General features: G+C 38.0%; 1 protein-coding gene across 4 annotated transcripts in view; it reads right to left on the reverse strand.

The window, feature by feature from the left end:
• Positions 1 to 18851, reverse strand: part of LOC149160589 (pre-mRNA-processing factor 19-like) — a 68686-nt gene that overhangs the window by 12699 nt on the left and 37136 nt on the right. For all 4 annotated transcript variants that reach the window (XM_089436742.1, XM_089436741.1, XM_089436744.1 and 1 more), the window contains 3 exons: positions 12036 to 12140; positions 11659 to 11775; positions 11428 to 11505 (listed from right to left, as the gene is read on the reverse strand). In XM_089436742.1, coding sequence (XP_089292868.1) covers positions 11428 to 11505; positions 11659 to 11775; positions 12036 to 12140 — 300 coding nt within the window. The remainder of the gene's footprint in view (positions 1 to 11427; positions 11506 to 11658; positions 11776 to 12035; positions 12141 to 18851) is intronic.

An 18851-nucleotide genomic window follows, 5' to 3' on the forward strand; every position in this document is an offset into this window, starting at 1 on the left:
GAAGACCTCCAATGACTGCGTCAACTGCACTGATCTAAAGGTGATGTCCTTCTTTTCTGCTTGAAGGATTGGCCCCTGCAACTCCTCATATGTAGCACATTTGTACCCTAAGCCCACAATAGTAATAGCATCACATGTTGCTTGCCAAAATGGATCGTTTTTGATGATGTTAAGAGGTAAGTCACTCCAATAAAGATACATCCCCATAAATTTGCCTATTTCTTGCTTCTCCTTTTTTCTAACTGTTGATTTTATTGAAGGTTGTGCTCCATGTCCGGTTCGTGAAACAAAAAAATATGACCTCCTAGTAAAATCAGTAGGTGAAGCTGTGGAGCCCCTCCCACCACGCTTGGGCTCAATCTTGGAAGCAGATAGCCCTAAAAATAAGTTTGCACTTTCAAACTTGTCTACAGCGACCTCTTCTTTCTTTCTGTCATTTTCCTCAATTGCTTCATATACAACTTGTTGACCACTACTGGTCAACTACCCATGCAGTACACCTCCTTCCTGTTGGCAGAGAAGGATAGCTCCTGAGCGACATGTCCGTGCCAGCCTACAGTCATCGACAGCTTGATCATTTTTGTTGTAAACCCAGTCTGCATGTTTGAATTGTAAATAATCTAAGCAGATCAGAGTCATGTATGTAAAATTGCCTAGGTGGACCTAACTTTCTAATGATGATCTGCGTCCCGGGAGGTTTTTAGTCTCACCGATCCATGGATCGGCAGAGTTTTCCTTCAAACCCGACCCCAAAGCCGGGATGCATTTTGTTATTAGGACTTTAGGAGAACCCTAGCATGTTAATCTGCTAGATTATAGTTGTGTCGCAGAACTGGGTGGTCTATGAGGGTCTGTATTAAGTGGATTCATCCCTTCGAGATGTAAATTGTAAAAATTGTAAAAAAAAAATCATGATGAAATGTGTCTTGAGGGTTGAAAATGTTGTAAATCCCCTCATGAGTCCTAGGTCCTAGGTGCTAGGTGATGATTCCAACGGCTGGGTTTGATGATCCGTCTTAAAATAAATTTAAAATTTCTTTTTTTTTTTTAATGAATAAAAATAATAAATTCATATATAAAAAATAAAAAAATAAAAATAAAAAAAAAATTAAAAAAATTAAAAAAATTAAAAATAATAAAAAAAATAACAAAAAATAAAAAGCATAAAGCAAAAACCCTAAGCAATAAAATAATAATATTTTTATGGATCACCCAAAACTAGCCGTTGGGATCATTTACTTTATGTAGGGTCTTAGGGGGTCATTTTTAGTTTATCTGATCTGTGAGTCTGTACTGAAAGCTCTCGTGTAAACTGATTTCTGATTAATAAAAAGACTTTGGGGTTCAAACTGGCTGGTGTTACTCTCTGGAATTGCTGTGAGGTGTTTGAATTTCTGCATATTTCAGTTTTCAACAGTTAAAATAGCTGATATTTTTCAGAGCATTGTGAGTACAGGTATCTTGCTCACGTGCTTGGGTCTGAATGTTGTAGGGTTTCTGGAAAATGGCAGGTATCTCCATTTTCTCTTGAAATCTAGCAGCATTTCTTGCCCTTTTTTTTTTTTTTTTTGCTGATGCTTGCTTGAGGTGTGCAGGGAACTTTTAGGTGAAGATTATTTGTGGGTTTGGGGAAGTTCTGGGCTGAACCAGCCGACTCCCACAAGTTTTTCTGTGCAGAGCCCAGCTGTTTGTGCCCTGGGTTAATTATTTCAAGTTCATTTCATGTTTTACATTGAGAAATTTTTCTGATTTACAGTGAAGTTCACAGTGAATTTTCTTCTGATATTTCAAGAACATTACTGTCATTATTGTCAAATCTAGCTGTACCAGAGCTATAAATTTTTGTGACTTTGGGTAAATTTTGAAAGGTTTCACTTTAAACTCTTGCATATATCGGTTATGTGGCTGTAGCAGGGGTCAAACACTGAAATTTGAAGGGGACAACACCAGTAAACTACACTACGGATATCGTACAAGGAGCTGGTCATTGTATTACTGCGCTGTCTTGTATACCAGGTTCCATTGTTTCTTTATTGCTGTAGCCTCTGTCAATGAATATGAAAGGATTGTGTAAGTGCCAGCTTGATGTTAATGCATTATATTTCCATGTCAATGCCAATTTCTGATGCACAATATTAGCTATAAATTGCTGATTGGAGGTCTGGTTTACATTTTTGGCACTGTATGTACACTTGAGACAAAACATCATAAGTCACACCTACAGAAATGTGCCATCGAACTAATTGACAAAACCACCAGTGACAAGTCAAACCAAAAACTCAGTAATTTATTAGGAAAATCTGTGCGGCTGCGTTGAAGCGATTTATTGCCGCCGTCGTGTTTTAGATTTGCTCCCATCAAGGCGCAGTTTCTTTCAAGTCAAGGTCGCGTTTTTTTTTTTTTGTGGTTTCTGGGCATTAGTTTTGTTGCTTGACTGCTTGCACTGTGTTGCTGGGCCCTGCAGTACGCTTTCCTCAGCTCAAGTCATCAGTGAATCTCTGATCTTGTCAGCGAAACCCCCAGCCTCCGTCTGCATGTTTAAAACTGAGCCTCATCTCTCTGCCGCAGTCTTGATTCACGCCGGCAGGTCACGATAGCCCCTGCGTGTTTCCTCTTATCGTTTTGGTTTTCTCATCTGAGTCTGCACGCTGAGCCGTGGCCTCCTCTTCACACAGTTATTCTGCCATCCCCTACTCGTTACCCCCTGCCGTCGAAATACTGAGGATCGTTTACTGCAGCATCGTATGATCAGTTTCTAAGTCGTTTTTTGTGCTTTGGTTATGCGTAGATGGTAAGCGTATTTAGGTTTAGGTTATAGAACTTCAGATCTTTTTCATTAGGATTTTAAAATTTGTATTTTAAATGAAATAAAACATAAAAAAAAAAAAAGTGGGTAGCATATAATTTTAATTGATTTCATTAGTGTAGTCGCAGCATAGGTTAGTTTAGGTTTCATTTCAGTTACGTATTTTTATTTATTAGATTTTAATTCTATATAGTTTCATTTTTATGTAGGTTCATAAAATTTAAAAAATTAAAAATGTTTAATGGTTTAGATTTAGCATTGTATTAGATTTTTGTTTTAGTTTAATTTAAAGTTCTTTTTCTTTTTATATAGGTTCGTTGTTTTATGAAAAATAAAAAAAATAAAAATACAAAAAATATAAAAAATCAGTTTATTTTTGAAGTAAATTTAGTTTTTAGAATTTTAATTTTTTTAGATTTTTTTTTTTTTTTTTTTTTAATTTCCATAGCATCGAAAAATTAACGAAACAAAAAAAAAAAAAAAAAAAAAAAAAAAAAAAAAAAAAAAAAAAAAAGAGGAAAAAATTTCGGAAAGCATAAAAAATTTCTTTGTGGAGAATTTGCCTTTATCACCTTCAGTTGCTTGTCATTATATATCTTTCGTGCTGAGATCTGAATACAAAGCAGATATCTGGTTTCACCTTTTTTCAAAGCAATTTATTTCTCTTGGTTTGCCGGATATCTTTATTGGACGAACTTTGTGTTTTACTGAATATTTAAAGCATTGCTCTCTTTTCTCTGATGATTGCTGTCCGTGGTTCATTTTCTCATATCGTCTAGCTAGCAGTCATTTGGATCTTTTAAGGCACTGGTCTGCTCAATTCATCGAATCATTTTAGTGCTTTTTTCAATCGTGCATCTCGTCTCCTAGCCCAACTGCTTGGCAGTTGGCCTTCGCCTTTTCCAGGGACTCCCCCCCTTAGCCGTAGGAGATAGGCTTAAACGGAGGGACCGGGGATCAGAGTGACAGCCCCCGGTCTGAGCGTTGTCGTGCCAATTTGCGCGACAACACAACTCTTATAAGCTTCTGGCTAGAATTCTTACAAATCCCAACATCATGTCCAAGGATTCTAGCCAGATGGCATTTCAATTGAGAAACCCCTCCTATCATCTTGTCCCCACACAATTTGCAACTTAGATATTGTCAATTTGTCCCACCATCAAGTTCCGCATACTGTCAAAATGGGTCCAAGGGCTTTAGCATATTTGTAGTAAAAGTGTTTAATGGACAACTTAAAAATTCAATCCTACAACACCAAAAAGACAAAAAAATGGAATTAAACCCACACTACACAAAAAATAGCAGCCTCCTCATTTTAAAAAACAAACAAACAAAACAAAAAACAAAAACAAAACAAAAAAAACAACTACATTATTTGCAATAAAAAATGGCAATAAGAAGGTGCATAAGAAAGTTAAAAACAAAAATGAAGTTTGTTGTCCAAATATGGAGAAAACCCTTGCATTGGTTCATGGGCATGAAAATCATACAAAATTACAAAAAAAACAAATAAGGAAAATGTTTGTTGGTAGGCAAGCAGGCAAGCAAGCATAAGCTTAAATCTATGAAAAAATTCATTAACATAGGGGTTTTTAAGAACAAATTTGTGAATGGAAAAAACGAAGTTTGTTTTGATCCACACAAAAAAATTCAATTGGTGATGATAATGGTTGTTTGATCCTTAATCCCTCCTTGAAAATCACCAGAAAGCTCTTCCTCTTCCTTCTCCAAGACCAACAAAGCAAAATGACCAAAAAAGCCCAAAAATTTCTTTTGAAATTTGCGAACCCACACGCCAGATGATTTTTTCAATGCACATTTTTTTCCAAATTTTGCTATAAATTTTTGTTTGTGATTTTTTGCGGGCCAGAAAAAATCGTAAGGTTGGTGAAAAACATGTTTTTTGACGATATTTTCTACACTGGTTGGACCCCATGTTCACATTTCACTAAGATAGATGGATTCTCATGCTTGGGACTAGTTAGTTGACTACACTGATTAGCCAATCATATTATACGACTTCCTCCCAAGTTTTGAGAACGAAGAATGCTAGGGGGAATGTATTGCAATGTAGTGTACCTAGAGAAGATAATATGGAGCACCTTGGAAGGTACCAAAGGGGGATAATGAAATATAGGTGCTCACATACAGTGAAATAGAAGGCTTACTACACTGTTCCACCTATTAGAGGGTTCCTTCACTAGAAAAATCCTTGGAGATCAAAGGTATCCTATGGCTTAAATCATGATTTTTTGGCGATATTTTCCACACTAGTTGGACCCCATGTTCACATTTCACTAGGATAGATGGATGCTCATGCTTGGTACTAGTTGACTACACTGATTAGCCAATCATTTTATATGGCTTCCCCACATGTTTCAAGAACAAATAATGCTAGGTGGAATGTAAGTAATGTACCTAGAGAAGATAATATGGGTCACCTTGGAAGGTAACGAAGGGGGATAATGATAGATAGGTGTTCACACAGTGTGACATAGAAGGCTTACTAGACAATTCCACCTATTAGAAGATTCCTTTACTAGAAAGTTCCTCGAAAGTCAGAGTTATCATATGGCTTACCTTACCAATCACTAAGTCTAACTGTCACCTTAAATTGTATTGTTCATTTAAGATCGTAAATCTTCAAGTGATGATTAATGAGTTAAAATTCCTAGCCCAGTCACCATGCAAGGTATTAGGATCTAGATCAAATCTCTCTATGATGTGGAATCAACCATTGTACTATATATCTGTAGCATTAGTGTGAATATAATATGATATGGCTCATTAACCTTCTCCATCATATTGCCGGTCTTGTGTATTGCTGTCAATCCTTTAACAGTCAGATAGAACTATATAAAGAAGTAGAAGCAATGTAATGGGATGTCTTGCGAATTATATTGTAATTGTAGCAAGCATGACTTGTGGACTGATTCACTGTTTGTCATGGTTCATGAGGAGATGCTAAGAAGCTGAAAAATATTCCAGATTTGTATTGTACAACCACGGTTATGACAATTTACATGCAAAAACCTGCTATATGATTTAATGAGGTGGATAAAAAACCAGGTTAGACATCCTTCAGCATTTTCCCCATCAGCTTTCAGATTTCCAAAGGGGTTTCTAGTATTTAGATTTTTTCATTAGGATAAATGATTATACAGTCAAACATTAAAGACGGCTTATTACAACGGCATAAAAGAGGAATCTATAAAGGTATCGTTAGAGCCTTCCCTGTGATTGGCAATTGGTTAGCCTTGGGGTTGGCAATGGAGAATGAGTTAGGAATGGGGTAAACCCTTGGTGGGCAGAGGGAAGGACACTTTTCTGAAACTCCGATTTCATTACTTCAGAGACAGGGTATGTTAAATTTGGCTCCTGCAGCCAATCAAAAAGCTTCTTCAATCTGTTGCCAGTGGTGGAAGAAAATAGGCCTTCTAGGTATAGAAGGGAATAATAAGAATCAATGGGAATCCTAAATGAGACATGTCATGCCAATTTGTTCAGCGGTGAGTAATAAATTGCTTCTGAAACACCCTTAGTGTTGTTGAATTCTTGTTCTTTATGAACGAAGTTTCCCAAACTTTCTACCACGTTTTCAAAAATTTCTGCAAACCCATAGACAAGAACAATGTGCATAATGTAAAGTTGATATATTGTAAAGAATCATTTTGTTGAATACTGAAGTTATGTCATGGAGATAGGTAGGTACTAGGCATTGAAAATTTTTAACTTTTTCAACAGAAGCTTACGCACAACACTTTAAAGTTGACTGATTATTTATTGGTCTCCCACATTAGAATGTTAGAAATGATAGAAGATATAAAAATTTATTTATTATTTCTGTGCTTTTACTATTACTTTCCATAGGGTCCTGTAATAGAGAGTCAATTGCTCAATATGTCAATCTGGTCTAGATTGGGTGGTGGAGAGGAAATATCATTAACCTCTCCACCTGGCTTCAAATCCAGCTAGTGACATTTTCACTTTTTGGGAGCCTATTCTTTATTGAGGCTCCCCCATCTGGGAATATATTCAATGAAGTTGGGCTAGCTTACAACACAACTAGGCAAGATCTTACCAGACTACAAGTCGTGCTCATGGATGGTTCTCAAAGGCATCCTAACTCCTCCAGTCCGTGGCCATTTTCCCAGAGCACCTCCCCCCATTCAGATTCTCTCTTGATGCACCGAGTCATCTTTTGCCGACTACATGGGTGTTGAACCATTCCATTAGAGAGGATATCTATCAGCTATACACTCAGGTCACATGGATTTCACCTCCTACCGGCCTTCGTCCAAAGATGTCTTTCTATTTGGAGCATTTCGTAGAGCTGCGGGATGGCCTCATGATACGGCCCCCCCTACTTGCCTGACATTAGATGCACACTCTGTTGATTTTCTTAGTGCAACTAGGGTTAGCACAATATTTCTGAAATTTTGATAATTACTTTTGATGTAGATCTTCTTTTGACTTATTCCAATATATCATTCAACAATTATACTTCAGAAATTCAACCATAAAGAACAGTGGAATAGTAGAGATCACAACACACAAAAGAAGACAATATTTACCCTAGGAAAACCCACCAAAGGGAAAAAAAACCAGCAACCTTTTTCAATAAAGAAAATTTTCTTGTTCAATGAGAGACACACCTAGACCTATGGCCAAACCTGGTCTTCTCCTCCAAGTCAAGTCACCCAATTTGATCCACTTTGCTCTGCCTGTCTGACCCAAAATTTCATCCCTCTTGCAAAATCCAGTTGCCCTAGAATTTCCGGCATGCAACAGTTGCCCCAGAAAATGTGAAACAGAGAGAGAGAGAGATCAATCCACAAATGCCTGTTGCTAGAGAGAGAAAGAAGAGAGAAATTTCAGCATCCTCCTTCGTCCTTCGCTTGCTTGCCCAGAAATTGTATTGTGTGAGAGAATGTGAATGCCCAATTGGAGGAGATTGAGCTGCCTTTATATAGTAGTATGCCTTGGGTGAATGGATTTGTCTCTTGGCCAAAGCCGACTTGACTTGGAGGGAAGTCAACTTGTCATTTTTTGGAGCCAGAGACTAAGTGGCACCTCATCTTCGGGTGAGATCAGAGGACGTTTCCACTATCTCTATAGGGAGTCCAGGGGCTCCCTCTCTATTTTTTTCTGGTATCAAGACCAGAGATTCCTAGCCCTTTTTATCAGGGTGATCTTTACATATAGATCTCAACTCTTGCACACATCAACTCACCTTGAGATTTCTATAACTATTACCTCTTACTTCCAAGTTGTTTTGTCTGTTTGAAACAAGCAGCACAAGCAGAGTCTTAGTTTGCAGAAGATTAGATAATGGTGAGACCTCAGGGTTATCAAAAATTTCAGCCCTCTTGCAAAATCCAGTTGCCCTAGAATTTCCGGCATGCAACAGTTGCCCCAGAAAATGTGAAACAGAGAGAGAGAGAGATCAATCCACAAATTCCTGTTGCTAGAGAGAGAAAGAAGAGAGAAATTTCAGCATCCTCCTTCGTCCTTCGCTTGCTTGCCCAGAAATTGTATTGTGTGAGAGAATGAGAATGCCCAATTGGAGGAGATTGAGCTGCCTTTATATAGTAGTATGCCTTGGGTGAATGGATTTGTCTCTTGGCCAAAGCCGACTTGACTTGGAGGGAAGTCAACTTGTCATTTTTTGGAGCCAGAGACTAAGTGGCACCTCATCTTCGGGTGAGATCAGAGGACGTTTCCACTGTCTCTATAGGGAGTCCAGGGGCTCTCTCTCTATTTTTTTCTGGTATCAAGACCAGAGATTCCTAGCCCTTTTTATCAGGGTGATCTTTACATATAGATCTCAACTCTTGCACACATCAACTCGCCTTGAGATTTCTATAACTATTACCTCTTACTTCCAAGTTGTTTTGTCTGTTTGAAACAAGCAGAGTCTTAGTTTGCAGCAGATTAGATAATGGTGAGACCTCAGGGTTATCAAGGAGATCTTCACATATAGATCTCAACCCTTGCACACATCAACTCACCTTGAGGTTTCTATAACTATTACCTCTTACTTCCAAGTTGTTTCGTCTGTTCGAAACAACAAGCGACAAGCAGAGTCTCAGTTTGCAGCAGATTAGATAATGGTGAGACCTCAAGGTTTTCTGCAACCCCCCCCCCAGCCCTGGTCCAAGATAGACAGGTACATTTGAGACGACCCATGGATGAAGTACCATGCTTCAGTCGACCTAGCCTTAGAGAGTTAGAGGGAATAGCTCAAGGCAGTGGCAACACAACATGCCTCCAGCCCGCCAGACCTCCTACCAGACCTAGCACAATAGACAGAGAATGATTAGCAGCATCTTCCTTTCAGCCTCGGATGTTAGGAGTAGCACTCGCTCATCTACTACCCTTAGGATCATGCAGTTGGATTTCCCAACGATTCTGGAGGACCCGGCCAAGGAGAGATTGCCTTGCTTGCCTCTCTCACCATCAACCATTAGATTCGGTAGATGTTGATTCCATTGGCTTCATCTTCAACTCCCCCGTCCCTTCTTTGGATTTGCACAGTCCAGTGGCAAACATACTTCGCATTTCTCATTTTTGGTCACCTCATATGACTTTATACATTCTCTATTTGTGATTTTATTTCATGTTAGTCCTGTTTTAGCCATATATTAGTCTTATTAGCTTTGGAGTTACAATGGACTTGTATTTGCACTCCCAAATGTCTTGTATTTACACTAGATGTATCCTTTTGTCCTATTGACCTACTTTGTGTGGTTACCTGAGGACATTAATAAAATTATCTTATCTTATCTTATGCTACAGGTGGAGGGTACCTATTCTGCCAAAGTCACCTAGGACTTGCAATCGGCCCCAACTGCAATAAACATCTTTCTCTCACAAGTGGTGGCGCCAGATCATGAGGAGAAAACATGTAACTTAGTAATATCACCACCACTAATTTACAAACCAACCAAACCCCACTAATGTGTTTTTTTAAGGAAATATTCAGGTGGATCCACCCGAAGGAATCACTTCCTGTTGGCTCATTAGTGGAACCTAACCCAAGAGCGTCGAGGAGTATTGACCCCGTGACCTCCCATTAGCGAGGTGCTTTAGCAACGATAACTCAACTAACTGAGCTAACCTCTGGGCTAAGCCCCGCTAGTCTTTTAATATTATTTTTACATAGTTTTAAAGAATGCAACATGTTTAGGCTTTATGTCACTTTAAAAATGTCACTTATATGACCAATAACTAAAAGGCAAAGTGTTAGATCTAGTAAACTTGGATTTTGCAAGGTTGACTTGTTACAAAAACATATGAGAAAATTTCAGGGTAGAATGATTATTTTGTAAATATATAGTATGGCAAATTTGTAGGAATTTGTGGCCATCTAGTTTACTCTAGCAAACCAAGAAACAAAGGCATGCCCATGGTATCATCCTTAACCCGTGTTTACTGATACTAGATAGATGAACTGCAATTAGAATGTACATCAGATTAAACTAAGGAAAGATCAAGCAATGGAGAATGTACTCAAAACAACTTATGGAAATGAAGGTGAATGGCCCATTCAATAAATTTAAAATATATATATATATATATAAACTTTAAAAAAACTGAAGATGTAACATAAAACAAGTAAAGAAAGAAATTTATATATTGGGCAGAAAACAAAGAACAGACAGCTATAATAATTAAAAGAAAGGAAGCAAAACAATGAAATGCAGCATAACAAAAAGAATAAAACAAAGGATATATGGATGTTGATAAATTGATAAAATGAGAAAGCTAGTAGATGAAAAATAAAAACAAAGTGTGTGACATCTAATGAGATTGAAAATTGAAAAAAATGAAAACTAAAAGCAATGACATGCAGGCTTGAGGAACACAGGATGTCTTGTAGTGGGCCAGAATGGCAAATAACAAACACATGCTAAACAAGTTTGTGCCTAGAGACATGCAGATGTGAGTTGGTGATAAACACAGAAACTTTTTCAATTACATGTAAATATATTGAATGAAAATATTTTAAATTTGGACTTGTGTGGACAAAATAATAAAAATGGAGTGTGTGACATCAAAATAAAAACCAAGGACTAGAAGACATGCCAAGCACATGACGGCTTGTAGTGGACCACAAGGGAAAATAACATGCACATGCATGCACAAAAGAAGGATGTGCTTAGGCACATACAGATGTAAGTTGGTAATAGGAACTTACAGCTGGAAACATTTTCAACTACAGTTTATAAAATGAAAGTATAATAAATTTTGAATAAGCAACAAAAACTTCCTAGCAAACTTGCACATTCTAGTTTTGTATTTTGTTTTTATTTGGCTCGGGCCTTAACAAGAGAAGCTTAACAAGAGGGCTGTAGTCTCAATTCTACCAAGAAGATATTTTATGCTTCCTTTCTCAAATAGCAAAAAAGCAGCTTTTATCAATTTACAAATCCATAAAAATTTTCAATGTTCAGCATTACTTGTTAAGGGTAATCTATCAACATATACCTGTGCAATTGGTAGATGATTGAAGAGAACATATTTTTTTCCTTGTTCAAACCACCTTAAGAATGGGAAAAACTCCCATAGATAACAAATATATTCATGAAATGTTAAAATGCATCTTTGAATACACATACCGCCAGGAAATATCCATTTTCTGAAAAAGATATATCAGTCACTGCACCACTGTGCCCATCAAACTTCGCAACATTTGCCTACACAGTAATAAAAGAGCTTAGCACAAATGTATGAGCTCAATCCAAGCAAGAAATCAAAAGACATGCAATAACAGAAAGTCTCTAACGAGAAAAAATACCAAGAACAATGGTAATTGTCTATACACTAGCAAATATTCAAGATGACTTTACCTGGGTTTTCACATCCCAAATTCTCACTAAGGATTCTGTTGTCCCAGTTCCTAAAATGAGACCATCAGGATGAAAAGCTGCAGATGTGTATCCATCCTCTATACCCGGATCATTGACCTGCACACCATATTCATCCGTTGCAAAGAAAATGACATTAAAGAAAACGCCATCATCTGCCATCATTTATTTACTTTTGAATTGTGCTTAGAAGGATTGCCACCCATAATTCAGCAATGTGAAATAGAAAGTCCATATGACTGACCATATATGCGAGGGAATGTGAAGACAACTAAGACAATACACAGATGCAATATGATTGAATTTGATATGATAAACTTCCGAAGATGTAGAAAATTGAAATACGAGGAAAAGTTTACCTGTGTAAGGCATAGACCAGATGAAAGATCATAAAAACACCAGGTCTTGTCCATTGAAGCTGTCACAAAGTAATTATTGGTTGCATGAACAGTCACAGCATGAACCTGAAAATCAGATACAAATATTACTACTAATCCTCCTAAGTACTAATAAACTTTTTAAAATGGGTAAGCCATATAAAACAACTATTTGGAAAAATGAAATGTAAGTTGTCTGAAGGACCTACGTCTCGTCCATTACTAGATTTGAAGTCGCCTATATTACAACACATAGTAGCAACATGAAAATCTGATTTCAGGCATCCAATACAGGAGTTGATTAATTATTTAACACAGTTTTCGATATAGTAAGAACAAAGGCCATTTCTTATATCATTTTAAAAACTTTGCATAGATGCAAGCATGAGACAAAAATTGAGCATATGCTCATACATCACAAAACTATAGAGCCAGAGATCTAAAAATATAAAAAGATTAAATGAACATTTCCAAGAACTAGGTGGATTACTACCACTGACCTGCAATTATATCTATTAAGATAAAAGCATGAGTGGATGGGGAGATAAACTCAGGACAGGTCTGCAAAAAGAACTCCAGTGGCTGGTTGTTCAAATGTGGGAGAAACCCACCCAAAATCTTGTTTGTACAGATTCTAAATTGACTTCTGATATCAGGTGAGAATGGAATTTTTTCACAAATAAACAGCTGTGTTCTTTCTGAAAGGAAAGGATCCAAGGATCAGAACGATAATTCTCAACACTCCCTCTCGGCGAGAAAGGAAAATTGCTCCAATTTAAGTCCATCTCTGAATGCCTCAAACTTCCTTCTTCCCATCATATTGGTCAAAACATCAACTACCTGCTGATCCATGAGAATATGTTGGAGCTTCATAGTTCCCTTCTAAACTGCGTCTCAAAAGAAATGTTATCTGATCCCTATGGGATTCAACCTGTCATGGAACACCAGATTCTCAGACTTTGATACAACTCTAATTATCATAGTAAATGACTATATCAAACAAACCTGCAAGTAACTTACAAGGCCAAATGACCTCAAAACTAGCAGTACTAGCTGCCATGTGTTTGCCTATGCTGAGCTAAGTGCCACAGATGTCTACTTCCTGCTGAACCATGATACCGTTGTTGTTCCCTCACTAAACAAGCACCTTGAGGAACTTTTCCTATCTATCACATTGCTTACCCAATCTGAGTTTGAATATCTGACAACTTCACTTGACCATCTCCAAGATATCTTAAGATCATACTCCATTCAACATTGTGCCCCTCAAATACCTTGAGGTGCCCTTTCAATTTATTGCACTGCTTGCCCAATCTGTGTTTGAATACCCCGACAACTTCACTTGACCATCTCCAAGATATCTTAGATCATACTCCATTGTGCCCCGCAAATAACTTAGCAAATGTTTTACCACTACCTAATGATCCTGCCTTGGCTCCACCATGAATTAACTCAAAGTGTTCACTACAAAACAGATATCTGGCCTGGTGTTGACTACATACATCCCATCAACTACTTATACATCACGGGATCCACAAGCCCTGATCTAAAGTTATCAACTTCTTCAAATTAGTGATCATGGGTGTGGCCATAGGTTTGCAATCCTCCATCCAAAATCCCTTTAGGATCTCAACTGCGTACTTACTCTGCCCAAGGAAAATCTCCCCAAAATCCCTGCCAAAGCTACAATTCCAAGAACTAATGCATCATGTTGATGACTTTCATCTCGAACTCAGTTGCCATGTTTGCTTTGCAAACTATAATGAGCTCCTCTGCACCTGTCAAAAACAAGTCATCTACATAATACATAGTACATACAACACCAAAATGAATAGATCAATCTCAACATATACGTAATGATAGTTAGAATACCTCACTTTTATTGAAGCCTGTGCTTTGTAGATATACATTGATTCTGGAATACCATGCTCTCATTGCTATCTTAAGCCCATACAAGGCTTTCTTAAGCCTGCACACATGGGAATCCTTTCCATTTACCTCAAAGCCACATTATTGTTCCTAATGATCCCAATAAGGAAAGTTGTCATCACACCCATCTTATGCATCATCCATCCCATGAATGAAACCAAAGACATAACTAACCTCGCAACTAGAAATGTCTTCTCATAGTCCACTCCCCCATCTAGGTGAACCCTCTCACCACAAAACTCACTTTGAACTTCTCAATGCTACCATTTGCAACATTCTTGACCTTGTCAAGCCACATAAAACTCGTAATATGTCCCAAACATCAAACTTCGTGATGAAGGTGTACTCCTTCACCATGGCATCCCGCTATACCTACTAGTTTGCTAACTCCTAAAAACTAGAAAGCTCGAAATCTAGAATGTTTCTCACCATGTAGACTAGAAAGTTCTTCAGAGGTCTTCTCTCTCCAAATGTGCTCCTCGGAGCCTCAGCATGCTCCTAAGCATCCCTCAATGTCTGAGTGACATAGCGAAGTCTCCTAACATGAACAAGAAGGGATACTACCTTCCCCACTTCACCGAGGCTATTGCAGTGCTCTATAAATAATCGGTGACCCTAGCGCAACCTTTGAAGCTTCTTGTTTCTTATCCTTTTGTCATTGGAATAGGTTTATGGGACTTCCCAGATGCAAAGTCTTCCTCAAATTTCACACTCTTCCTCGAAGTTCACAACCCAACCCATTATTGCCTTGCTTTGCTCTAGAATATTGACCATGTACGCCTTTGAATTCTCATTGTAACCTACAAATAATCCATCCTTGCTAGAGGGATCCAACTTAGTCATCTTCGCAATAGTAAAACCAGACAAACAACCTTTGGCTTCACACCTGTTAATGCCTCCTATGGTGTCTTGTCCTCCAAGATCCTATGAGGGCAATGATTCTTGATGCAGATCGTTGTGTTGCATGCTTCTACCCAAAGAAAGTTCAACAAGTCATAGTCACATATAATGGCCTTAAGAGCCTTTATGACGGACCAATTTTTCCTCTCTGCAACCCCATTTTTTGTGGGTTGTACGAAACTGTCATCCCCTCTTGATATCTACCCTCTTGCAAACACCCTCAAAACCCCTAGATGTATACTCTCCCCCATTCTCTAATCTCAAGACTTCATCTTCTTCCATATCAAGTTTTCAACTAGAGATTTGAACTCCTAAAACCTATTAAAGGCCTCATCCTCAATCTTTAAGAAGTAGATTCAAGTCTTACGAGAAAGGTCATCAATGAAGGAAACATAGTGCAGGCTTTCCTATAATTGATGCTACTCACATCAATCGACAAACATCAAAATGTTCTAGATCTAGAATCCCCTTAAACCTATGCTCACTACTTGGGAAAGCAGCCTTGGCATGTTTGCCAAGTGTGCACCCTCTACATACAACCGAACTACGGAGACCCGTGAATATCTCCCTCATAATAGGAAATGCCGTGTGATGCAGGTGCCAAAATCACACAACCTATCAATGTTATATGCACCAAGGCTCAAAAAAATTCACCTTGCAACACATACAAACTTTTATAACCCCTATTACCTAAGACATATATGATCTATCTATTTAGACTCCTTTGGTCTTATGAGGACTTGTTGGTTCTTGAACTCAACTACAACACCCTTATCCTCCATCACTGAAATTGAATGCAACTTCTTCATGAGAACAAATACAAACATCATCAAAATTTACGAGAATGGTACTTGTCTCCTACAACTGGGTACTTGGAATCATCACCAAGCTCAACCTATACTCCTAAGTCCTACATCTTCAAACTAGAAAAATAATTGTCACGCTAGTGTCATATGTCGAGATGCCCCACCGTCCATATACCATGCATCTCTTGGAATTATGTTGGTAAAAAAACATGATGTCATCAAGAAAATATTCTCGAACTTGGTAGCAAAATCGATCATTTAAGTTTCTACAAAGGTTACTACTAGCTTTTGATATTGCTTCCCTCTACTCTTTTTCAACTTTGGACACTATGATGCATCTCAAAGCGACTTGTCATTACAGAAGATTTAAGGTCGAGGAATGCATAAAACAAGTTCTCTTGATGGCTTTTTACAAAACAAATTTTGTGTACCATATAGAATCAATATTTCAAAAATGATATTGCACTTTTTAATATGGCACAAATAGAAACCCTAATTTCAACAATATAGCATGCAATATGGAAGATAATAACAATAAATTATACAATTTCCACAAGAATCACTTTATCAACACAAATCTCTCCATGGAAAAAACTCCCTCACAAGAAAATTTGCTCCAATAAATATCCATTGGGTCTAAGAGAAATGTTCAAAAGGGATAAGCACACTTCTTAAGAGGATGAGAAGTGATTGAATGTGTGATGATCCAAATGAAAGTGACTTCCCTCTATTTACATAAGGGCAAGCAAGTCAATTTACATAATTTTACAAATAAAATCCCTAAAAGTTTGCTTGAGCGTTCAACTATGCCTAAAGCTCACAAGACCTTAGGATAGTGTTAAAACATACTAAATACATCGAAATATCCCACATGTGAAAATAAATTCTCTCCAACATTAAGTCATCCTCCTAGAATGGACAATCTCCATCAAGTGATAAAATGGCCCATGAGTGCTCCTCACTCCCAGGTAATCATCACAGTGACTTCCATCATCCTTTGGGCTCTGCAACAAGGCAACGCCCATCAAATTGTGTCAAAGCCAGCTTGAGGGTGTCCTGGGTCAATCTAGGCACATCATCAAATAAGCCAACACCTTGTCTTCCTAGTACAGTGTTTCATCATCTAGGGGCATAGCAAGGTAGGGTACAACCATGTGGAGGCTCCTCAAAGCCCAACATTCATCTCAAGAGGGTAACATTGGGGATGTAAGGTCATCACTGCTCTTGATATTGGGCAAAGCATCCTCACTTTTGGTGTACCTTCCTCCTCATTGCAGCGTTCCTTACCATCCTTCTTTGTCCTCCTCTCATGTTGAGATTACCTTCACATGATCTCTTGATTGTCCTCTAACTCTATGTCCAGTGTGGATAGTATGGGGCAATGGCACTTTGAGACATGATTTATGACAAGTTAGCCTTCAACAAAGTTGAAAAGCAAGAGAGAGGCATTAGTGTGGAATTGAGTGATGATGTTATTTATGCTATGGGAGGAGTTGGCTCTATTTCCTTCAAGATGCCATTAGATTGATGTTATTGAGTTGAGTATCTTCTATTTGTTCCTTGCTTAAAAGTGAATCTTCTTTTAATTTCTTTTATGGTAAATCATCATGGTATGCCCTAGTTTGATGCCCCAAAAGGTCATCTTTAAGAACTAAACCCATCTTGTGGCAAGAGGGGTGAAAGTTGGAGGTATTTGAGAATTGCAAGCAGATACAGTGAAGCATGGTGCTCCAACATATGGTCGTACAAAATTGTATGAGATATGGCAAAAGTGTTTTGGTCATTTGCATTATGGAGCGATTTTTTACTAGGAAAGTTAATGTAAGCATTGACAAGCTTCGAAATAGAGAAAGAAGGTGTCTACAAGGGATGTGATATTGGTAAGTACAACAAGGTTGCTTTTCCTACCAATGAGCATATAAATTGCGAGGAAGTCTTGATCTAATCCATTTAAGGGCGTGTGGACCCATGTCATCATCATTGACAAGTAGATTGTACATATTCACCTTCATCGATGACTTCTCTCACATGCCCTGGATATATCTTCTAAAAGCTAAGGATAAGGTGGTCAACAAGTTCACAAGTTCGAGGCCTTAAGTAAATATCAGACAAGCAATAAAATCAAAATGCTTCCCTCAAATAATGTAGGCATGTATATCTCCATGAAGTTTGATTCTTTATGTAGGTAAGTTAGGATCAAGAGGGATTTTATAGAGCCATGCACCCCTCAACATAGTGGGGTTGCGAAGAGGAAGAACAAGTCTATTGATAAGATGGATAAGCCTTTAATTCATGATATCGATTTTCCCATGTGTCTTTGGCTAGAGGTTTATAACATAGTTATGTATATTTTGAATAGGTGTCCTCAGAACCTTGAAGAACAAGACACCAAAGGAGCCTTTTAGTGGTGTGAAACCAAATGTATCGCATTTCCATGTATTCGAGTGTCCAATTCATATCCATGTGCCTGAGAAGGATGACAAAGTTAAACCCCTATAGTACCAAAGGTATTTTTGTTTAATACAGTACAAGACTTTCAAGAGTTACAGAATCTATATTCTAACATGGAGAATGACAATAGTAGCAAAGTCGTAAAGTTTGATGAAGAAATGATGTCCTCTAGTTCCCTAAGTTGAGGTTATTGTTCCAAACACTAATTTGGAGACTCAAGATGAATCAGGTTCAAGGATGGACAAGGTCAAATTATGAATCAATATCCCCTCACCTTCTAGTTCAAGACATAGAAATTCGAGATAGCTTGCCCCAACATTACAAGTGGCACAAGAGTAAGATAGAAGCACCCACATATTTAGTGAAGAGTATACCTCTTAGGAGATATTCTAGCCATGTTTCATGAGCTTCCTCCATTTGTGATCCTTCAAGTTGTTTTAAGGAGATGTAATGCCTTGGTGGAGTGTGATGGATGGGTGATAGTTACTTCTTAGAAGACAATGGTTGACTCCAAGACTACAAGAAGTACATATACGCAAATGGCAAATGTTGGTGAAAAGGCTTTCCTGAATCCTCGTAAACAAGGAGTGCTAGCTTTTGAGGCTATTCTAAAAATGTTTACATTATGTTTAGGGTGCTTCTTTGGATGTGTGGTACATGGTGTGGTTACGCTTTGATTGATCTATGATGGACTTGCACACTAGAGGTAGCT

Source organism: Pinus tabuliformis, chromosome 5_2 (genome assembly GCF_031772625.1).
Source record: "Pinus tabuliformis cultivar Carrire ecotype Pingquan chromosome 5_2, CPIR1, whole genome shotgun sequence".
Classification (NCBI taxonomy): Eukaryota; Viridiplantae; Streptophyta; class Pinopsida; order Pinales; family Pinaceae; genus Pinus; species Pinus tabuliformis.